Source organism: Ipomoea triloba, chromosome 2, assembly GCF_003576645.1.
Source record: "Ipomoea triloba cultivar NCNSP0323 chromosome 2, ASM357664v1".
NCBI lineage: Eukaryota > Viridiplantae > Streptophyta > Magnoliopsida > Solanales > Convolvulaceae > Ipomoea > Ipomoea triloba.
The window spans coordinates 10,321,340-10,340,908 of record NC_044917.1 but is presented as its reverse complement, the minus strand read 5'-3'; the positions used below and the strand labels follow the sequence as shown (position 1 = coordinate 10,340,908).

The 19,569-nt window shown below is 35.6% G+C and overlaps 3 protein-coding genes and 2 non-coding genes across 5 annotated transcripts; 4 read left to right on the top strand and 1 right to left on the bottom strand.

Annotated features, from left to right (window-relative positions):
* The first annotated feature begins 689 nt into the window (after nucleotides 1-689).
* LOC116010731 (MADS-box transcription factor 23-like) lies at nucleotides 690-1,337 on the top strand. Its single transcript, XM_031250245.1, has one exon. The coding sequence runs from the start codon at nucleotides 690-692 to the stop codon at nucleotides 1,335-1,337; it is 648 nt and encodes a 215-aa protein (XP_031106105.1).
* A 6,953-nt stretch (nucleotides 1,338-8,290) lies between these two features.
* On the top strand, nucleotides 8,291-8,361 carry TRNAG-GCC. The gene has a single exon. It is a non-coding gene; the product is annotated as a tRNA-Gly (tRNA).
* Nucleotides 8,362-8,368: 7 nt separating this feature from the next.
* Nucleotides 8,369-8,458, top strand: LOC116011519. Its single transcript, XR_004097069.1, has one exon. It is a non-coding gene; the product is annotated as a small nucleolar RNA snoR114 (small nucleolar RNA).
* Nucleotides 8,459-13,211: 4,753 nt separating this feature from the next.
* LOC116010730 (uncharacterized mitochondrial protein AtMg00810-like) lies at nucleotides 13,212-13,631 on the bottom strand. Its single transcript, XM_031250244.1, has 2 exons — nucleotides 13,551-13,631; nucleotides 13,212-13,436 (listed from the first exon to the last, which is right to left on the bottom strand). Exons 1-2 carry the CDS (start codon nucleotides 13,629-13,631, stop codon nucleotides 13,212-13,214), a joined length of 306 nt encoding a protein of 101 aa, XP_031106104.1.
* Nucleotides 13,632-16,344: 2,713 nt separating this feature from the next.
* On the top strand, nucleotides 16,345-18,696 carry LOC116010271 (manganese-dependent ADP-ribose/CDP-alcohol diphosphatase). The gene is made up of 2 exons (XM_031249596.1): nucleotides 16,345-16,510; nucleotides 17,339-18,696. The coding sequence occupies exon 2, from the start codon at nucleotides 17,368-17,370 to the stop codon at nucleotides 18,325-18,327; it is 960 nt and encodes a 319-aa protein (XP_031105456.1). The 5' UTR covers nucleotides 16,345-16,510; nucleotides 17,339-17,367; the 3' UTR covers nucleotides 18,328-18,696.
* Nucleotides 18,697-19,569: the final 873 nt, after the last annotated feature.

The following is a 19,569-nucleotide window of genomic DNA, read 5'->3' as shown; positions in this document are numbered from 1 at the left end:
AATAACAATTGAACCCCTAAACCAAATTAAAAAAAAAAATCAGTCATAAACTCTAAAATTCAAACATGAAGTGCAATGCACTTTTTGCATTTTTGCAAGTGCAATCTTTTAATATACTAATTACTAAATATGCAAATCTAAAAAATTTTGAGAATAGTACATAGATTGCATAGTAAAGTTGGTGATAATTATGAAAATGTCACTACAATTTTGTTTTCATATATGATATGATCCGCTTAATTTTTTTTAGATATAAGGCTAAGATTTATTATTAATTTTCTTCTAATAAGAACTTGTTCTTATTTATATATATATATATATATATATATATATATATATATATATATATTACCCCGTTAATTGTTATTTCTAAAAATGTTGGGTCCACACTTATTATAACGATTAAACATATCATACATCATACAATCTATAAAAACTATTAAATATGTTTTATTTTACATATACTTTTATGACAATAATTTTTTAAAAAATATTATTACTAATTCTAGATCCTATATACCAACTCAGGACAATTTTTATGCAAAAACTCACCAACAAATATGGAATTTATATTGTATTAATTTTAAATCAAAATAGAAATTACAACCAAACAAAAAATACTAAAGGAACTGGAGCTATAAATACACATCTCATTCTTCACTATCAATATACTTAATCTCAAATCTTAAATGTCAAGCAATAATAGTACTAGAAGGGTGCCTAGGGGTCGCCAAAGAATTCCCCTCTCTAGGATTGAAAATGATGCTCGTCGTACTGTCACATTCTCAAAGCGTCGCTTTGGCTTGTTCAAGAAGGACAGTGAGATTTCAACACTTTGTGGCGTGGAGATCTTGGTAGTAGTTTTCTCACCCAATAATGAAAAGGTTTATACATTCGGCAGTCCTAGCGTGAATGCTGTCCTGGACAAATACGTTGCTGAAAGTGAAAACCGTACAATAGAAGCCAGCGTCACCAAAGAGCTTCTCCGTTCTCGGAAAGAGGCAGATATCAGATTTCTGAATCTTCAAATTAATGTGCTTGAAGCAGCAATTCAACATGAAATGGAAGTAAATGAAGCTTTGACTGAAGCTGCAAAAGGTATGCCTTCTATTTCTAATCTCCCATTGGCAAATCTACTATCCATGAAACAGCAAATGGAGATACTTCAATCGAATGTGTTTCAAATACTAAACCCACAACCTACAATGCCGGTCCAGATTCAAGCCATCCATGAGCCCATGACTACTACTCAATCTGATAGCGGTTGCTTCTTTGGATCTTCATCACATTTTGGAAGAAATGATGATGTTAATCCAAGAGGTGCAACTCCATTTTAAGAAGCCATCCAGTAAGAAGACCAAATAGCGCCCGATCTATTCTTAATTAGAAGGATTAAAAGATTTACTGCTTTGTTTTATTTTATTCTTGTTATATGTTGCTTTATATCAATTTTATGTTTATTATGCTTTTATGTTATTTGTGATCATTATTATATGAAAAATATTGGGTGCAATTATCAATATAATTTATTTCAACATTATCATTTGTTATATTTGTTGTACTGTGTTTCTCTATGCGCTAAATCTCCATTTATCTATTAAATCGCAATTATTTAATACACCATGTAATTAATAATTCTATTCTATCCACTTTATCATTTGTCATTTTTGTTGTGTATCACTTATAAAGAGTGTCTAACTTTTAATCAAGAATTATTTATGAAGAAGAATGAAACAAAAGGCTTATGACTTACAATATAAAATGCAATACATACAGAAGAACCTTCTCAAGCTCTCAAAGGTGCTCTTGGATGTTGAATATCAGCTTCACACATTATTGCTTTGCTTATACTACTCTCCATTTAAATAAGTCAACTTCCTTATTTCACAGTTGTTATATTAAACTTTGAGATTTTTAATCGTCTTTGATAACTTCATTCTAACACAAAAAATATTATATTCTAGTTATTATCACATGCGAAAACCAAGAAATTCGATGATTAAGTGCTAAAGGATTGGCAAATTAAAATTGAATAGAGTATTTTTGGTTGAAGGTCTGAAAGCTAACTGAATCAGCATACGCCAATTATGCAATAATCGTCCTCAATGTTAATTTCTCTAATGATGAATGTTTTTTTTTTAAAGCAAATCACAGTGTACTTATAGAGGAGTGGTCTTCCAAAATATTGTATATTTAGAGCCTTAGTAACAACAAGGATCTAGCAAGTAATATGTTTGCAAAATTGAATTGGGAATTTCCATTATTAATTTAATGTTTGACGAAGTGTATTTTTGGATTAACGATAGATGTAAGCTTATGTTTCTCTCAAGCACAAGGTAAAACCTTTATTGAAATCTGAACCCTTAAGAAAGATCATATGAGTAAGATAGAAGTACAATAAGTGTTTAGATTATCCTCGCACGTGACCAAATATAGAACAGAATAAGAGTTCACATATATGTCACTAAACAGGAGGCAGAAGCCTAAAGCAAACACACCATTGATGGAGTTGGTTGTGAGTCTGGTTGTGAGTCAACAAATGATTCCACTGAGGTTCGAACTCACTCCTTGCATATGGAAGTGTACACCGGGTGTCGCTTGACCACAAGGTCTTTGGCGGCCAATCCATTTTTAGTAAGAAGGATTAGAAGATTTACTGTTGTATTCTATTTTATTCTCTTTATATGTTTTTTATATCATTTCTTACGTTTATTATGGTTTTATGTTACATGTGATCATTATTATTTGAAAAATATTTGGTGCAATTATGAATTATCAATATAATTTCTTTCAACATTATCATTTGTTATATTTGTTATATATGTTTCTCTATGCGATCTATCTTCATTTATCTATTATTAATATACAATCTAATACAATCTAAGTAATAATTCCATTCCACTTTAATACATACTTTATTGGGCATCATCTCTTTCTTGTTATTTCTTTAAATGCTAGGTCAATTCCTACATATTGAATAAAAGGCCAATACATTGTACAATATAAAAGCAAACTTTGATAGTAGCCCTGTTTGGTAAATAATCAGCCTATCAGCCAATTTTAACTTATTTGACCACTATTAGTTGTTTGGTTAATAAGCTTTTTGTAACTTCAAAATGCTAAAATTCAAAAGGCTACTCAAATTAAAGCAACCTTTTCAATTAGCTTTTTGATAAAAGAAATTATACCAAAAAGCTATCAGCTAACAGCTAATTTATCAAACAACTTTCTAGAATCAGCTAATATTATCAACAAATTATACCTTCTAACCCAAACAGCCAACCCAATCAGCCAACAGCCATTTACCAAACAGGGCCAGTAGAATTCGAACTTAAAAACTAAATTTTGGTGTGCTTCAACATCCGTTCCAAGGCTAGCAGAAACAATAAGGAAAGAAATAGAGATCAACATAGTATATAAAACTAGATCGTAGAAAATAAAGAAATTGTATATGCATGTACTCCAAATTTTATAGTATTTCGAAAGCTTTCCACTTTGCTAAGCAAACTCCCAAAGGTGATAGTCATATTCATTATAGCAAATATACAACTATACAAGATTTAAAGGACTACTCTACACACTATAGCAAATATACAAGATTTAAAGGGACTACTCTACACAATTGTAGAAATCATCTATTAATTGTGACTCTAACCTAGACTCACTATATATATACTAGAACTTAAAACTACACAAGATTTTTCTTTTTCTTTTTAAAGGGAACACAAGATTTTTCTATTTAATTTTGTGTATCACTTGTAACAAATATCCAACTCAATCAAGAATTTATGAAGAATAAAACAATTGCTTGAGACTTAAATGTGCTATTGGCCTGGATGTTTAATATCATCTCCACACATTGCTTTCTTGGTCTGATTCTCTCCATTTAATTAAATAGGCCAACTTCCTTGTTTTACAGTTATTGTTGAATTTGGGATCCTTAATTGTTTTTGATAATTTCCAACACAAAAATATTGTAATTATCACATGCGAAAAAAAATCAGATGAGGTGCTACATATTACTATGGTATGATTGGGAAGATAACGACCTATTGTTTTAAATTGAAAAAGAAGGATGGAATTAAATTCGACCTCTAGGTAAAGAAGGCAACAAATCAAGAAAATTTTGGTTAGGAAAGATAAAATTTATCAAGTGACTCATTAAATATTTGGTGCAATTATGAATTATCAATATAATTTCTTTCAACATTATCATTTGTTATATTTGTTATATATGTTTCTCTATGCGATCTATCTTCATTTATCGAGTCATTACCTAAAATGTGTGAATTTTGAGGGGGCAAGACAAATTTGTGCTATTTTGAAACCTTAAACTATTTTATGTAAAGTACTTATGGAATTGTTGTCTTTTATATTTGAATTTCCATGAAACGGCAATCACATTGCCTTTCTTTCACTATCCATTATTTTTCTTTTCTTTTTCTTTTAATCCAAAAGAAGGCAATGTTATTGCTTTCTTTTCCCTCTCAATTTCTAAAAAAGAAAGCAATGAGATTGCCTTCTTTCCCTATTTATTTCTTAAATATTATTAATTATTATATTTATTTATTAAATCTGCTCAAGTGTGGACGCGTCTTAACATGTTAACAGTACAGTGCGGTTCACACCACTCAATATTATAAAATGCACCACTCAATGTTAGAAAACGCACCACATGAAAATACACAAAAACACCAAAAAACACACCACACACTCAAAATAATGCACCATAACTCCCTTGCCCCTAATTGTGTATTTCCAAACACTGTGTGGTGTATATTTCCATATTTAGTGGTGTGTTTTTGGTGATGTGTACCTAACGGTGCATATTTATATGGTGCATTTTCTAACACTGAGTGGTGTATATCTGTATACATAGTGGTGAGGCCACACTGTTCACACGTTAAGACGCGTTCACACTTGAACTCTACTATATATATATATATATTGAACATAAACATTTCATCATTTAAGGATAGAATAACAAAACTATATGAAGTTTGATAATCAAAATTAATTCAGTACAACGAAATATTAAGCATGAGTTGTCTAGTGGTAGAATAGTACGTACTCGATCTATAATGGTAAACGAATTATGGGTGTGTGTTTCAGGATTCAGTTTGGTTTTTCAATATCGGTTTCAGCATAGGTATTTCGGTATTTAAAAATGATACCAATTAGTTTAACATTATAGTTTTGTTCGGTTTGAGTTCAATTTCAGTTTGGGATTAGTTCGGTTCAATTTAAGAACCCCAATTTTTCAAAATTTCCTAATTTCCAAACACACTACCAAACAATAAATATTCACATAGTCAAAATCCAAAGTCTAACCATTATATACCAAAATAGCAATCCGAAGTTCAAACACAGTACAATACGAAGTACTAATTACCAAACATCAGTTGGTTTTTTTACCAACTGATTGTTCAATTGGGTCACTTGGAATGTTTTGTTGACAAGATGAAGAATCATCCATCTGTATAGTTAATATTTGGAGAACAAGTGATAAGTGCCAAAATGTTCATGTTTTCACCTTGCATTTAAGTTTATATTCCTTGTCATTTGTTATAATTTTGCCCAAAATGTTCTCAATTGATTCATTTGTGTGTTTAAGCCCAATTATTGGTGATTTAGATGAATTGAATGATTTTTGGAGCATTTCGGATGCATGTAGAGTCAATGGAAGCCAATGAGAAGCTATGAAGATGGGAGAAACACCTCTAAGAGAGCCAAATTATGGTGTTTTTAATGGTGTTGGTCATTTGGACAAACAAAGGCAAAATTGGAGCAAAAGAGCAAGAAGTTGAGATTCCCACACAATTCGTCCACTGCTCGGTTTTTTGACCATATATCTGCGTAGGAATGTCCAAATCAAGTGATTTTTAAATCATTGGAAAGCTAACTTGAAGGGCTACAACTTTGATAAGGACAACAAATACTAATTCAAAATATTTAGGGGTGAAATTTAGCCTAGAAGACAGGCAATGTGCACAGAAATCCTTCTCGCAAAAGGTCACAATTGTGGCCACGGGGCTGGCCACGCTAGTGGCCACTGGGCAGTATGCCGTGTGTTTCTGGCCACGGGCTTGACCACACCCATGGCCATGCCCGTGGCCAGCCTTTCTTGCTTGTATTTAACCTCGTTTTTAGCCATTTCAACTCGGTTCCGACCCATTTTAGAACCCTAGCTTCTCTCTTTCATTTTCTTTGATATTTTTAGGTTAGATTAGGCTTATATTTAGGTTTCTAAACATTTTGGAATCTTGGATTGAATTATTTAAACTTGGATTTCAAGGATTTCATATCCATTTTCACTAGATAAGTTCTTCTTCTCTTTATTTCATTTCTTGCAATTTACTTTCTTGTTTTATTGCTTTGATCTTTATCTTGTGTTTGTTATTGAATTTCTTGTTGATTATGAATCTTGTGTTATTTTTCATTATGCTTATGTGTGATTAGTTCTCCTTGGAGGGAGGTAGGGATATAGGCTAGGTATTTGATGAATGATTTTGAATTGGTTAATGATAGTTGAGACATGACTTTGATGTTGTTGATTGACATGATTATTTGAGTCCCGATTAGGGAGTGACAACGTAATCTAAGTTGAAGGAGTTGATCAACCATGCTTCACCTTTGAGAGAAGGGGAGTGTGTGATGTTATGAACACCAAGTGTTTGATGAAATGCCTCTTAGACATTCTTGAGTCATGAGAATGTCCTTGAATGTTCTAGGAGTGTGGGATGACCTTGAGAAAGGCTTCCCTATTGTTATATGACATCTATCATCTTTTGGTCCCCAATTTGGTTTCAATATCTTGACCTACCTTTAGTTCCTATCTACCTCCACTTTATTATCAATTGTTTTCATTATAGTTTGTTGTTCGTTATTGTGTTTGTATCCAAATCAACCCTTCGGTTTAGCTAGATTTCCATAAGGAACATTAGTATCTTATGCTTGAAACACTAAAGCTCTACTCCTATCGCCAATCCTTGTGAGAACGATATCCGGTGTAAGGATACCCTCTTACACATCCACTCACCCAAAACACTTCTTCATCAACAAGTGTCAAATATTGTATAGTTAATTTTTAGACAAAATCCGTCATTGCTTGGCAAAATATATTTCCAGTGCACTGGAATATTATTTTCCTGTGCACTAGAAATATATTCCAATACTGTAAAATAATATTTCAGTGCACTAGAAATAAATATTTTCGGTACTTCCAAGCACTGAAAAAAAAAAGTAGAATGATGTTGGAGCACATTAATTTCATAGAAACATGAAACTAAAGAAAATAATGAATATTGTAAAAATAACTAAAGTTAGAGATAATTGTGAGGCAAAGAACAATTGTGGCAAACAACAAAAGTGCAAAGTAAGGAACAAGACATAAAGAAATCAAATAAAAAAATTTAACAAAGATACTCGTGAGAATATGAGCTGAACGGTGGAGCAGGCAATAAGGGACTTTGATCCTCTTATAACGGTATTTGGTTCGATTTGATTTTTTACAGAACCGTTCAGTTCGGTTCAATATACAATAATCCATTACCACTCGGTTAGGTTGTGCAGTATACTACCGAACCGAACCGGGGGTACGATTCGGTTTGAGAAAATCTAACCGAATTGCCCATCCCTAATACGAACTTTGATTTTATTTGTTTGTTCTTTTTGATTGAATATTTTTTTGTGCCTATAAAAAGAATTTCAAAAGTATTCATCTATGCTCTCATTCTTGCATGGTCTTATTTTGGTGAGTATATAAAAATTCCATTATTTAAGATCATATATACAAAAAGAAAAAAAAACTCGTAGAAGATGTCTTAAGAGATTATTACAAATGCACTTCTATTTTTTACAAATGTCTTAAAAGTAGTATAATAAAATAAAATTTCTTTATTTTTGTCTTTTTAGCATTTTTATCTTCTTGCACTCTTGATGATAAGACATTCTCTTTTGTCTCACTTTTTTTTGTCACCATTTGATAATAATTTGTCACTATTCTTTGACTAAATTTGATTCATCTATTTAAATATTTGTCCGAATGTCCGTAGAACTTGATCATAGATATTGAGCTTTCATTAGTAGTAATTCGAATAATACAAATATACAATGGTAATACTCAAAAATTTCTTGATAGGACAGATTCATCTTGATAGCAATATGTACATTGATTTAGAGAAGTAATACGCCACTTAAGAAGTATTAGGATTCAATGATTAAAAACAACTTTTGGTAATACGCCACTTAATAAGTATTATTAAAGAAATTCAGTAATTTTAAACAGGAAGCACCAGTGGTCTAGTGGTAGAATAGTACCCTGCCACGGTACAGACCCGGGTTCGATTCCCGGCTGGTGCAGTCAGTTAAGCAATGATGAAAGCTGCGCTCTTGTGGTGATTTGGGTCTCCACAACTTGTCCGATCGTAATCGGACGACAATCAGCGCCACTGAGCTTCACCTTTTTATTTTTGGTGGACTATTTCCACATAATTAGTAGAAGCTCCCCAATATGTTTAACATTTTTATCTTCAAATTATTCAATAGTAAAATTAACATTTAATGTATTATGGATGTATAAATATTATATAATTAGTCATATTTTGTTACGTCATTAAAAACGTAAATTTGATCTTATTAAATTTTTTTGCAAATAATTTCTTTTTAACTTTGAATATTTAATTAATCTCAAAAATTTGTCATTATTTTTAAGAATATGTGTAACCATTAATCCAAAATTATGTTTTATGATACTTAGGGTGTGTTTGGTTGGGGGGTTTAGACATAGGGAATGGGTATGAAAGTGATTGCTAGTGTTTGGTTGATAGTTTTGAGAATGCTACTATGGGTTTGAAATACCCCATTAATGAGAAAATTCATACCCTTATTAAATAAGGGTTTCATTTCACTTCCTCATTTCTTCCCCAACTATTAATAATCATTCACATTCCACCCAACTACCAAACATGCTAAATACTTTTACCAAAACCCATTACCCTTACCATGTTTGGTAGCATTATGCTATGTAGATATTATGCTAAATACTAAGGGTGCGTTTGGTTCGCACATGGGAATCACTTTCATACCCATTCCCTATGCCTAAACCCCCAACCAAACACACCCTTATTTCTAACCTTAACACAACCGATATGTAAGGTGAAAGGAAATTTGTCACCATTATTACCTTTATATCTCATTGGCATTAATGGTTGTTCTATAAAAGGACAATCGGATTTGAGATCATATGTGACGACAAAGGATTGTCAAGAATGAATATAATAAAATATTTTTTTGTAGAAGGTCTCAATTCAAAGAAAACTTTATCATCATAATAAGTCAATTATGCAATAATAATATCAATGTTAAGTAGTTCTCTCATGATGAATATATATTGATGGATTTAATTAACCTTGGGTGTCCGAATTAATAAACTCAATAAATAAAAGAAGAATGATAATAAGGTGATTGCAGAGAATCAATAAACAATAACATAAGGTGGCAAACGTTTTTTTATAAAGATCACTTAATCTTGATCACTAATTATTAATTTGAGTTGAATCTTGTTTACTAGTTTATTATTTATGGTCGTTTATGATTTGCGTTGAAGATCATATATTAAATTTAGTCTTTTCAATAGTTGTTTCACATATTTGTGCCTTCCAGTGCACATTTTTATCTTTCAGTGCACATTGTTGTCCCTTCCGATGCACATTGTTGAAGATAGTAGGTGGCGAATTTTTTTTTTTAAAGAGCAGTTGATCTAAGGCTGAAATTTATCGACATGCTTCATCTGAGGCCTTCTTCGTACTAGAGCCTAAGCATATATATATATATATATATATATATATATATATATATATATATATGTATGTATGTATGTATGGAAGAGTTTAGGTGTGGGTATAGCTCCTCATGCAGTTGTGCGATTACGCACCTTAAGCAGTAAAATGGCGCACCTTAAGTACACAAATCACGCACCTTAAGCTAAGAACGCAAATCACACACCTAAAGTTTTTAAATGGTGCACATTTAATACACAAACTATGCACCTTAAGCACACAAACAAAGCACCTTAAGTACACAGACAACGCACCTTAAGCTAAGAACACAAACCACACACCTAAAATTTTTAAATGGTGCACCTTCAATAGACAAACTACTCACCTTAAGCACACAAACAAAGCACTTTAAGAATACAAACCACCCACCTAAAGTATTAAAATGGCGCACCTTAAGTTTCAACACTGATGCACCTTAAGCACAGAAACCACGCATCTTAAGAAGGAAAACCACGTACCTAATTAAGCAACCGCACAACTACACCGGAGAAGACATATGTGTGTGTGTGTGTGTGTGTGTGTAGTTGATGGTCTCAGGTGCAGTTAAATTTGACTTATTGATCTTGCCTAAATCAACATTCAAGATTAACAATGATTAAAAAATGCGCGGTGACAATTTGGTCTTTTTGCATTTAGGTCAAATTTAAGGTGCGTGAATTTTCTTCTTAAGGTGCATGAGTTTTGTGCTTAATGTGAGTCAGTTGTTGAAACTTAAGGTGCATGACTTTTAATATCTCTAGTTTTATACTATTATTTGTCCCTCAATTTAGTTGGTTTTATTGCTTATTTTCTTTACCTTGGTGAATTTGAGACTCGTTGGTGTGTTACATTTGCCTAAAGCTTAGTTTATTCACAACGAGAAGCCAAGGAAGAACTTTTGGACATCTTGGACAAGTTTCGGAAGCATAGGAATCTACCCAAGGACGGAAAGGAACAACGGAGCACAAAAGGAGTCAGCTCTCAAAAGAAGAGGGCACCACACGACCATGTGGGTGCCCATGTGCTGCCAGACAGACAACAGAAAAGTCGCAACCCCACACGGCCAAACATATGGTCGTGTGGGTGCGCATGACCTTTTCAGTTGTCCAGTATTTAATGACGCAATTTTCTAGTTTTTGGGGTATTCCGAGGCCTAATTTAGTTTAGCTTATTTTTCCTTCTCTTTAGAGTTTTCCCTAGCATAGATTAGCTCAGATTTACATACTCTAACTTGTTTTCAAGCTTGGAATCGCGAATTAAATTCGAATTTACTCTTCCATCGTTAGTAAAGTTCTTCTTCTCTTTATTACTTTATTTCTCATATTTGCTGCTATATTTTCAATGTTTCATTCTTTCTTTGCTTTAGTTACTTCAATAATGCGAGAGTAATTCGTTTAAGGGTTTAGATTAGGGATCTATTGCTAGTCTTGATGCTCAATTTGTGATTATTGCATAAAGGGATTGAATTGTTTACCTAGGGTTTATGTTGAATTGGGATTGAATTCTACTTGTTATTAATTGATGGCCACAATTGATTGCTAGTCTAGGAGAGAATTTCATCACAACGAAAGTTGGGTGAAAGACTCGAGCCTTACCAATTTCAACCCAATTTTTCCTACTATGAGAATAGGGGTAATTTGGGGGTTTACAATGCTTTTGTGTTTAAGGTTATGATTGATGCATCACGAAAGTGGGCAATCTTAGCTTAATTTTGTTTATTGATTATGAAAGTAGCTGAACTGAATTCTTGAATGCATTGCAAATAAATCCCTAGGTTAATTTTTCCTCCCCTAATTCTAAGTTTGTTAGAGCATCAAGATTGCAATACCCCTAATTTGGTCCATTTCCTTATCATTCAGTTTATTCCTTAGTTAATTTGCATTCTTTTTACTTTCCACGCTTAATCACCATTTACTTGGATTCTAGTGAATTCCATCACTTTAGTGCCTAGAATTTCTTAATTCACACAAATACGTGTCATAACCCCAATCCTCAGCGGAACAACATTTTCACCCTCATATTTACTATCACCACTTTACTCATCAACTTTGCTTCTTATGGTGCGTGGTTTTCATTTTTAAGGTGCGTGAGTTTCCTTCTTAAGGTGTTCGATTTGTATATTAAGGTACGTGGTTTGTGTACTTAAGGGTGCGCCATTTTAAACCTTTAGGTGCGTGGTTTGTGTGTTTAAGGTGCGTGACTTGTATTCTTAAGGTGCACAATTTTAATGCTTAAGGTGCGTGATTTGTTTATTAATTTTATAAACAATTTCATAAATTTCTTTAGGTTGTCGGTCATCCCAGGTGCTTAGATAAGAGCATTAATGGAGGACGTGCATTTGTTGTTTTTAATAATTTTCATTGATTTGAGCAATTGATCAAACTAGATCAATGGCTTAGATCTAACCCATTTTTTTTTTTACCTAGAAGCAGTCCCGCACCCAGGGACGGAGTCAGAAATTTTGTCCAGTGGGGGCGAAATATAGTCATAAGTATTGTTGGATATAGGCGAAAAATAAAAACATCAAAACTTTATAAAAATATTCATAACAAAATATGAAACATAATTAATTTGATTAAATAATTCAAATAGTAAACACATTATAAATTACAAATATCTCAAATATAGTCATAAATATTATTGGATATAGGCAAAAAAATAAAACACATCAAAACTTTATAAAAATATTAAAAACAAAATATGAAACATAATTAATTTGATAAAATAATTCAAATTGAAAACACATTATAAATTACATATCTCATTATTAATGTTTTAAAAAGTTATGTGTATATGTGTATTAAAAAGCAGTTGAAAGCCATAGAGGATTTAAACCTTAAACATTTACTAGTGAAAGACACATCTACCAACTCAACTAACTAACCAATTGATGAGAACTATGTGTTTGTATATTAATAATTCTCAACCATAACTGTACAGATTACAAGTATATATATAGGAAGAGAGTCATAACCAGAATAGAACTAAGTCTCATAATGACTCAAATATGTAGAGTCTTAATACTCCCCCTCAAGCGGAGGGTATGAAAGTAACCTGCAGCTTGTCTCTCAGGAAAGAAAATTGAGGCCCTACGAGTGGTTTGGTGAAGATGTCAGCCAGCTGATCTTTGGTGGAAATAAAGTGTACCTGAATGTCACCTGAAGCAACCCTGTCACGCACAAAGTGATAATCAATCTCTACATGCTTTGTACGGGCATGAAAGATGGGATTATCACACATATATGTGGCACCAAGATTGTCACACCACAGCTTGGGCACTGGTAGTGGTGTAACACCTATTTCACGTAACAGAGAAAGGATCCACAGAACCTCAGCACACACATCTGCCAGGGCTTTGTACTCAGCTTCAGTAGAGGATCTAGCAACAGTCTTCTACTTCTTGCACACCCAGGACACCAGATTAGTCCCAAGAAAAACAGCAAACCCACTGGTGGACTTCCTATCTGCCGGGCAACAGGCCCAATAAGAATCCGAGAATGCATGTAGGTCACCCGAATCTGACTTCCCCAGACGCAGACCCAAAGAGAGAGTGCCCTTGACATACCTCAGAACACGTTTCAGTTGTTCCCAGTGCGCAGTAGTGGGAGCATGCATGTGCTGACAAAGAAGGTTGACCGCAAAGGATAAGTCAGGTCTCGTGATAGTCAAATACTGCAACGCACCTGCAATGCTCTTATACTATGTGGGATCATCATATAGAGCTGCACTGACAAACAGAGGCCATGAAGAAGCAATGGGAGTAGCAAGCGGCTTGCAGTCTGTCATACCAGCCCGTTTCAAGATGTCAGTCATATACCTACACTATGAAAGAAGAACACCATCAGCACACTTGACCATTTCAATCCCAAGAAAGAAACCAGGTTCCCCAAGATCTCTAATTTTGAAGGTATTAGAGAGCTTAGAGAGCAGAGTCGTCACCACTGCCTGATCATTGCCCATAACAAGAATATCATCCACATAAACAAGCAGGTAAACAGTAGCTAATCCTTGGTAAAAATAAAATAAAGAAACATCAGTCTTTGAAGCCTTAAAACCAACAGAGAGCAAAAAAGTGTGCAAACGAGTGAACCATGCACGAGGAGCCTGCTTCAAGCCATACAAGGACCTCTTTAGGAGGCAGACATGGATGGGGTACTGAGGATCAACATAGCCGGGAGGCTAACGCATGTAAACAGTCTCAGCCAGGTTACCATTCAGGAACGCATTATGTACATCCAACTGCCTAACCATACAACCAGAAGAAAGAGCAAGAGAGAGGAGTAACCTGGCCGTTGTAGGTTTAACCACCGGACTAAACGTATCAAAGAAATCCTGACCCGGTACCTGATTGAACCCCTTAGCCACTAATCGGGCTTTGTGCCTCTCGATAGACCCATCAGCCTTCCTCTTGGTGCGAAACACCCACATGCAACCAATGATATTCATAGATTCTTTGGGAGGAACCAAACACCATGTCTGATTTTGCAAGAGGGCATTAAACTCCTGATCCATCGCCTCCCTCCACTGAGAATGCTTGACTGCCTGCGTGTAGCACGTGGGATCAGCGGAAGAAGCCTGGACAGCCAAGCCTACAATGGGAGCAACAGAGCGGCTCCGAGTGGCCATGGAGTGTGTCCGCTCCGTAGGACGCACAGTATGACCATGAGGCCGACCACGAGGTCGCTTCTGAGCTACTGCAGCAGAAGGTGCGGGAGCCTCCGGGGAGGAACCAACTTCAGTACGTAGAACAGATTCGACCCAAGGGCGTGATAGCTGGTCCGAGGGAGCCTGCAAAACAAATTTAACAGCAAAAGGAAAATCCCCTTCATCAAAACGCACATGACGACACACAAATATCTTATTAGTTTGTAGGTCCATGCATCTATAGCCCCGAAAAGACTCAGGATAGCCTAAGAAAACACAAGGAGAAGACCGATAAGACAGCTTATGACGATTATAGGGTCGTAAATGAGGGTAACACAAACAACCAAACACACGAAGGAAAGAGTAAGAGGGCGAGGATTTATGCACCAAGGCATGAGGACTGAAATTATGAAGTGTGTGAGAAGGCATTTTGTTAATGAGAAAAACAGCTGACTCAAAAGCAAAATGCCACGCCACGGAGCTTCGCCACGACGTGAACCAGCACGCCCAGAACCACTAGAAACAGAGCCGCCAACCGCTCGGCCTCCACCGCGACCTCGTTGCCTTCCACCCTGAGCAGCAAAGGCCGCCGGCGAAGCACCTCCAGAACCTGCAAAATCTTCGCCGGTGATGAAATCTTGAGCGCCCAGGAGATCAGCAAGTTCCAATAGAGTCACCGGACTCCCATGAAAAACGTATAGGTTTTGCTCCTCCAGCGACACCTTCCGCCCGGCAAGAGCAAGCCCTTCGACGATGAGACGTACTCGCCCAAGATACTCCACCGTCGTGGAGTCACCTTGCCGGAGTCCATGAAGTTGGCTAAGCAGGTGAAGTTGTCGCGAGTGAGAAGCCGAGGCGAGAGACTGCTCCAGTGCATCCCATAATTCTTTTGACGTCCGGCATCCTACGGCAGTAGCGAGAACTTCTTCAGACAAGGATGAAACCAGCAAAGATAACAACGCTTGATCACGACGAACCCATGCGGTGTACGCTGGATTCGGAAGACGGGGCGCACCATCAGAAGCAGCGGGAAGAAACTCAGCCGGACATAGGCACGAACCATTGACGAGTTCGATCAAGTCATGACCGCGAAGAAACGGAACGACTTGAGTTCGCCAAAATAAAAAATTACGGTGATCAAGCTTAATGCTTATAAAGCGATGAGCCGAAGAGAGGGACGTCAGGGAGAAGAGAGCACAGAACCCGTGGCAGCATCGGAAACGGTCTGTTCGGAGGAGTTCACAGAACCGTCATTCTCAGCCATGGGATCGAAAAGAAAAAAAAACGGGGGAAGAAAAAAAAACCCTAAGCGACTGATACCAAATGAGAACTATGTGTTTGTATATTAATAATTCTCAACCATAACTGTACAGATTACAAGTATATATATAGGAAGAGAGTCATAACCAGACTAGAACTAAGTCTCATGATATGACTCAAATATGTAGAGTCCTAATACAATTGATTACATATATATGTTTTCTTGTACTTATATCTAAAACATGTAACATATATATATATATATATATATATATATATATATATATATGGAGTGCGGGTGGGGTGAGAGCTGCCCCCAAGGCTCTCACTATAACTCCGTCTTGAATTCTTTATTCTCACTTAAACCCTTCCCTATGTATATATATATATTGTAAAAAGTAATCAATTGTGAGAGTTGATAGATCCTTTTCTAGGAAATATTTTTCATATTTGTAAGCTGACCCCATAAACTACGCTTTCACACCGACCGCACTTAAAAATTTTGCAGTATTTTAGCAATAAGGTTTTTTATATTGACACGTGTGGGGCAAAATTAATTGACCAATCGAACAGAATCTTAAACAACAATCAATTCCTTGAATTTTCCCTACCCTACCCTACGTAACCACCAAACTAACGCGGTAACCTCTTCCCGTCCACTGACAATTTTCCTCTCTTTTTTGAGGAAAACTCGTCCAGACTCAGACTCCCCATCGCTCACTGCACCCGCAATTCACCCCACCCAGACGCCGAGCAGTTCTTGGTTCTTCAGATTCGCCGTAAAACCGGTACGTAATTTCCGATTTTGTTTTTATTTTTTGAATTTTGTGATTTTTGTTGACTCGTTAGGGAATGTGATTACTATTTGTTTGATTTGTAATCCAATTCTCTTGGATGCTCCATATATCTGCTTTTGCCTCTTAGATTTTGCTTGAAATTTCCGTTCTAGACAATGTAGGCAAAATTTGTTATGTAATTTTGGGCTTGTATAATTGCCTTGAGGTTTTGGGGAAATTGGAATGTGATGATCAATGTTAACCCTTGAGGAAATCTAATTCACCAATTGGCAGAACCGGAAAATAAAAGGATTTGGATGCTGTTCTAGACAAAACATGATGCCAATTTAGGTATGCAAAAGAGCTTGAATTTTGTCAAAAACTGTACATTATTTGTGTTTCTTGAAATCATTAAGGCTGATTTAGGTATGCAAAAGAGCTTTGGCATGAGATAATGATATGAGCTTGAATGGGGGGTGGCATAATCATTCTTGGGTATGATGGCGATCAGTGTGACTTTTTTCTCAATTGAATATGAATGGGAACTATTATGTTTTTTGTCATGTATTTTATCCTCTGTTCTTGATGTTTTCGTGATGTTATGTATTCCTAAAGTGTGCATGAATCTCCAACGGAATTCTTTATACTAGTAGTTATTTCTATTAGCTTCACTTTGTTCTGAGTTCTATTTGTCAACGGTTACTCTACACTTCTGTTACACAAATGCTTAGAATGAATTTCGTTTTCATATATTGTTCAAGAGTTTACTGTTAATCTATTTGTTACTCTGTAGTTTTCTCATAATGTGCATAGTTTATTTATATGTTTTTTTGTCCATAGTGTATTTAGGAATCTTTTACTGGTTGGCAATGGGATCTGGGAATGGCATTGTGAGTGCAAACTTTAAGAATCCGCTTCTTTCATTTGGAGTTATATCAGATGTCCAGTACGCTGATATTCCCGATGGTCGTTCATTCCGTGGTGTTCCAAGGTATTATCGACATAGCGTTCTTGTGCTGCAGAGGGCAGTCCAGAAATGGAACCAGCAAAAGCATAACTTTGTGCTGAATTTTGGAGACATTGTGGATGGATTTTGCCCCAGAAACCAGTCTCTGACTGCTGTGAAGAAACTTGTTGACGAATTCGATAGGTTCGAGGGCCCAGTGTATCACATGATTGGGAATCATTGCCTTTACAATCTTCCCCGTGACAACTTGCTTCCCCTGTTAAGGGTTCCTGGTTATGGCGGCTATGCTTATTATGATTTTTCTCCGATTCCAGAATTTAGATTTGTAATTCTTGATTGTTATGATATAAGTGCCATTGGTTGGCCTAAGGATCACCCGAATACATTGAAGGCCTTAAAATTACTTAGCGAGAAAAACCCAAACTTGGATAAGAACAGTCCAGATGGGCTCGTGGGATTGGAGAGAAGGTTTCTGATGTTCAATGGAGCAGTTGGGAATGAACAATTGGAATGGCTTGATCGCGTTCTTCAGGAGGCCACGAAGGCGAACCAAAAGGTAATAATTTGCTGCCACCTGCCTTTAGATCCCGGTGCATCATCCAATGAAGCGTTATTATGGAATTACAATGAAGTAATGGATGTGATATATAGATATAATTGTGTCAAGGTCTGTATAGCCGGACATGACCACAAAGGTGGTCACTCGATTGATTCCCATGGAATTCATCATCGGGTCCTCGAAGCAGCCCTTGAGTGCCCTCCTGGGACTGATGCCTTTGGATATATTGATGTTTTCGATGATAAGTTATCTCTTTTTGGAACTGATAGAATGAAGAGTACCGATATGATCTTCTCTCGCTGAGTATATTATATATACACCTTCTGAAAATTCAGTTTGTGGAGTTTACCATTTAGTCTTGGTTGAGAACAGGATTCTGGATGTCAATTAGCGGAGAGGATGAGAGAGAGAGACAGGAGAGATTAACATTTAGAGGGATTCCCATACCATTGAATCCTTCCTAAACTCCAGATGCAATTGCTCTTCTGGATACATTAACTGGAATGTTATCTTGTCTTGTTTACCTGTCTTGTTCATCAACCGAACATCATAATATATACTATTTCATTTGTTTATACTCATATCCTTAATTGCTTCGCCACCTTGGTTGTTTTGTAAAATCTGAATGACTATTGTTTAGTATACACTTGCAACTTTTTGACCCGGCAAAAACTTGTGTGAAACTATCTTACGGATCTTTATCTGTGATACGGATTACTGATTTAAAAGTATTATTACATTTTTTTTCTCAAAATACTATATTATCTTTATAAGTAACAAAATACTTTATAGTATTACATTTATATCTTGACCCGTTTCTTGTCGTAGATAAGAATTTGTGAAATAGTCTCACGACTCTCCGAAGAGTCACTCCTTTGACTTAGTTTTGATGTTTGGCGTGCAACCATGTTGATGGAAAACTCGAGGGGTAGAGTGGGGAAGGTGGAGGTTGTTTTTATTTTTTTTAGTAACAGTTGACCACCAGATATCCAACTACCATTTCCCTTTAACTAATTCCCTGGTACAACGACATGGCAACTAAACCAACAGCGTCAATTTGAAAGGAAATAGTGCAAAATAAAAGACATTTATAAGAGCAGAGCAACAATAACAGTAGTTTTTATTGAATTTTTGGAACAGTAGGTGTTGACATGGAAAACTTCTGCAAGGGATAGAGAAGTTTGGGGAAAGGGTGAGTTATTGGAACAGTATTCCGAAATTCAATGACAGTCGTGCCATGCGTGTGTGGCTGCCGTGGCTGCCACATCAGCACCCAACGGGTGCGTGCATGCACGCGCCAGCTGGGTGCCTGACAGCTTTGTTTTTTTAATTCTTTTTTAAAATTATATATATATTTTCTCCCCTTACATTTTTTCTTTCTTAATCACACTTATAAAAACTACTCAAAAACCACAAAATAACCCTACTACTAAGGATGCTCTAAATACCTACCCAATATAAATCACAAGTACAATAAACTTTTTTAAAAAGTACAACCAAGCATACCGTTCACCAGAGAGCTGAGTATAATGGCGAGTCAAGCTA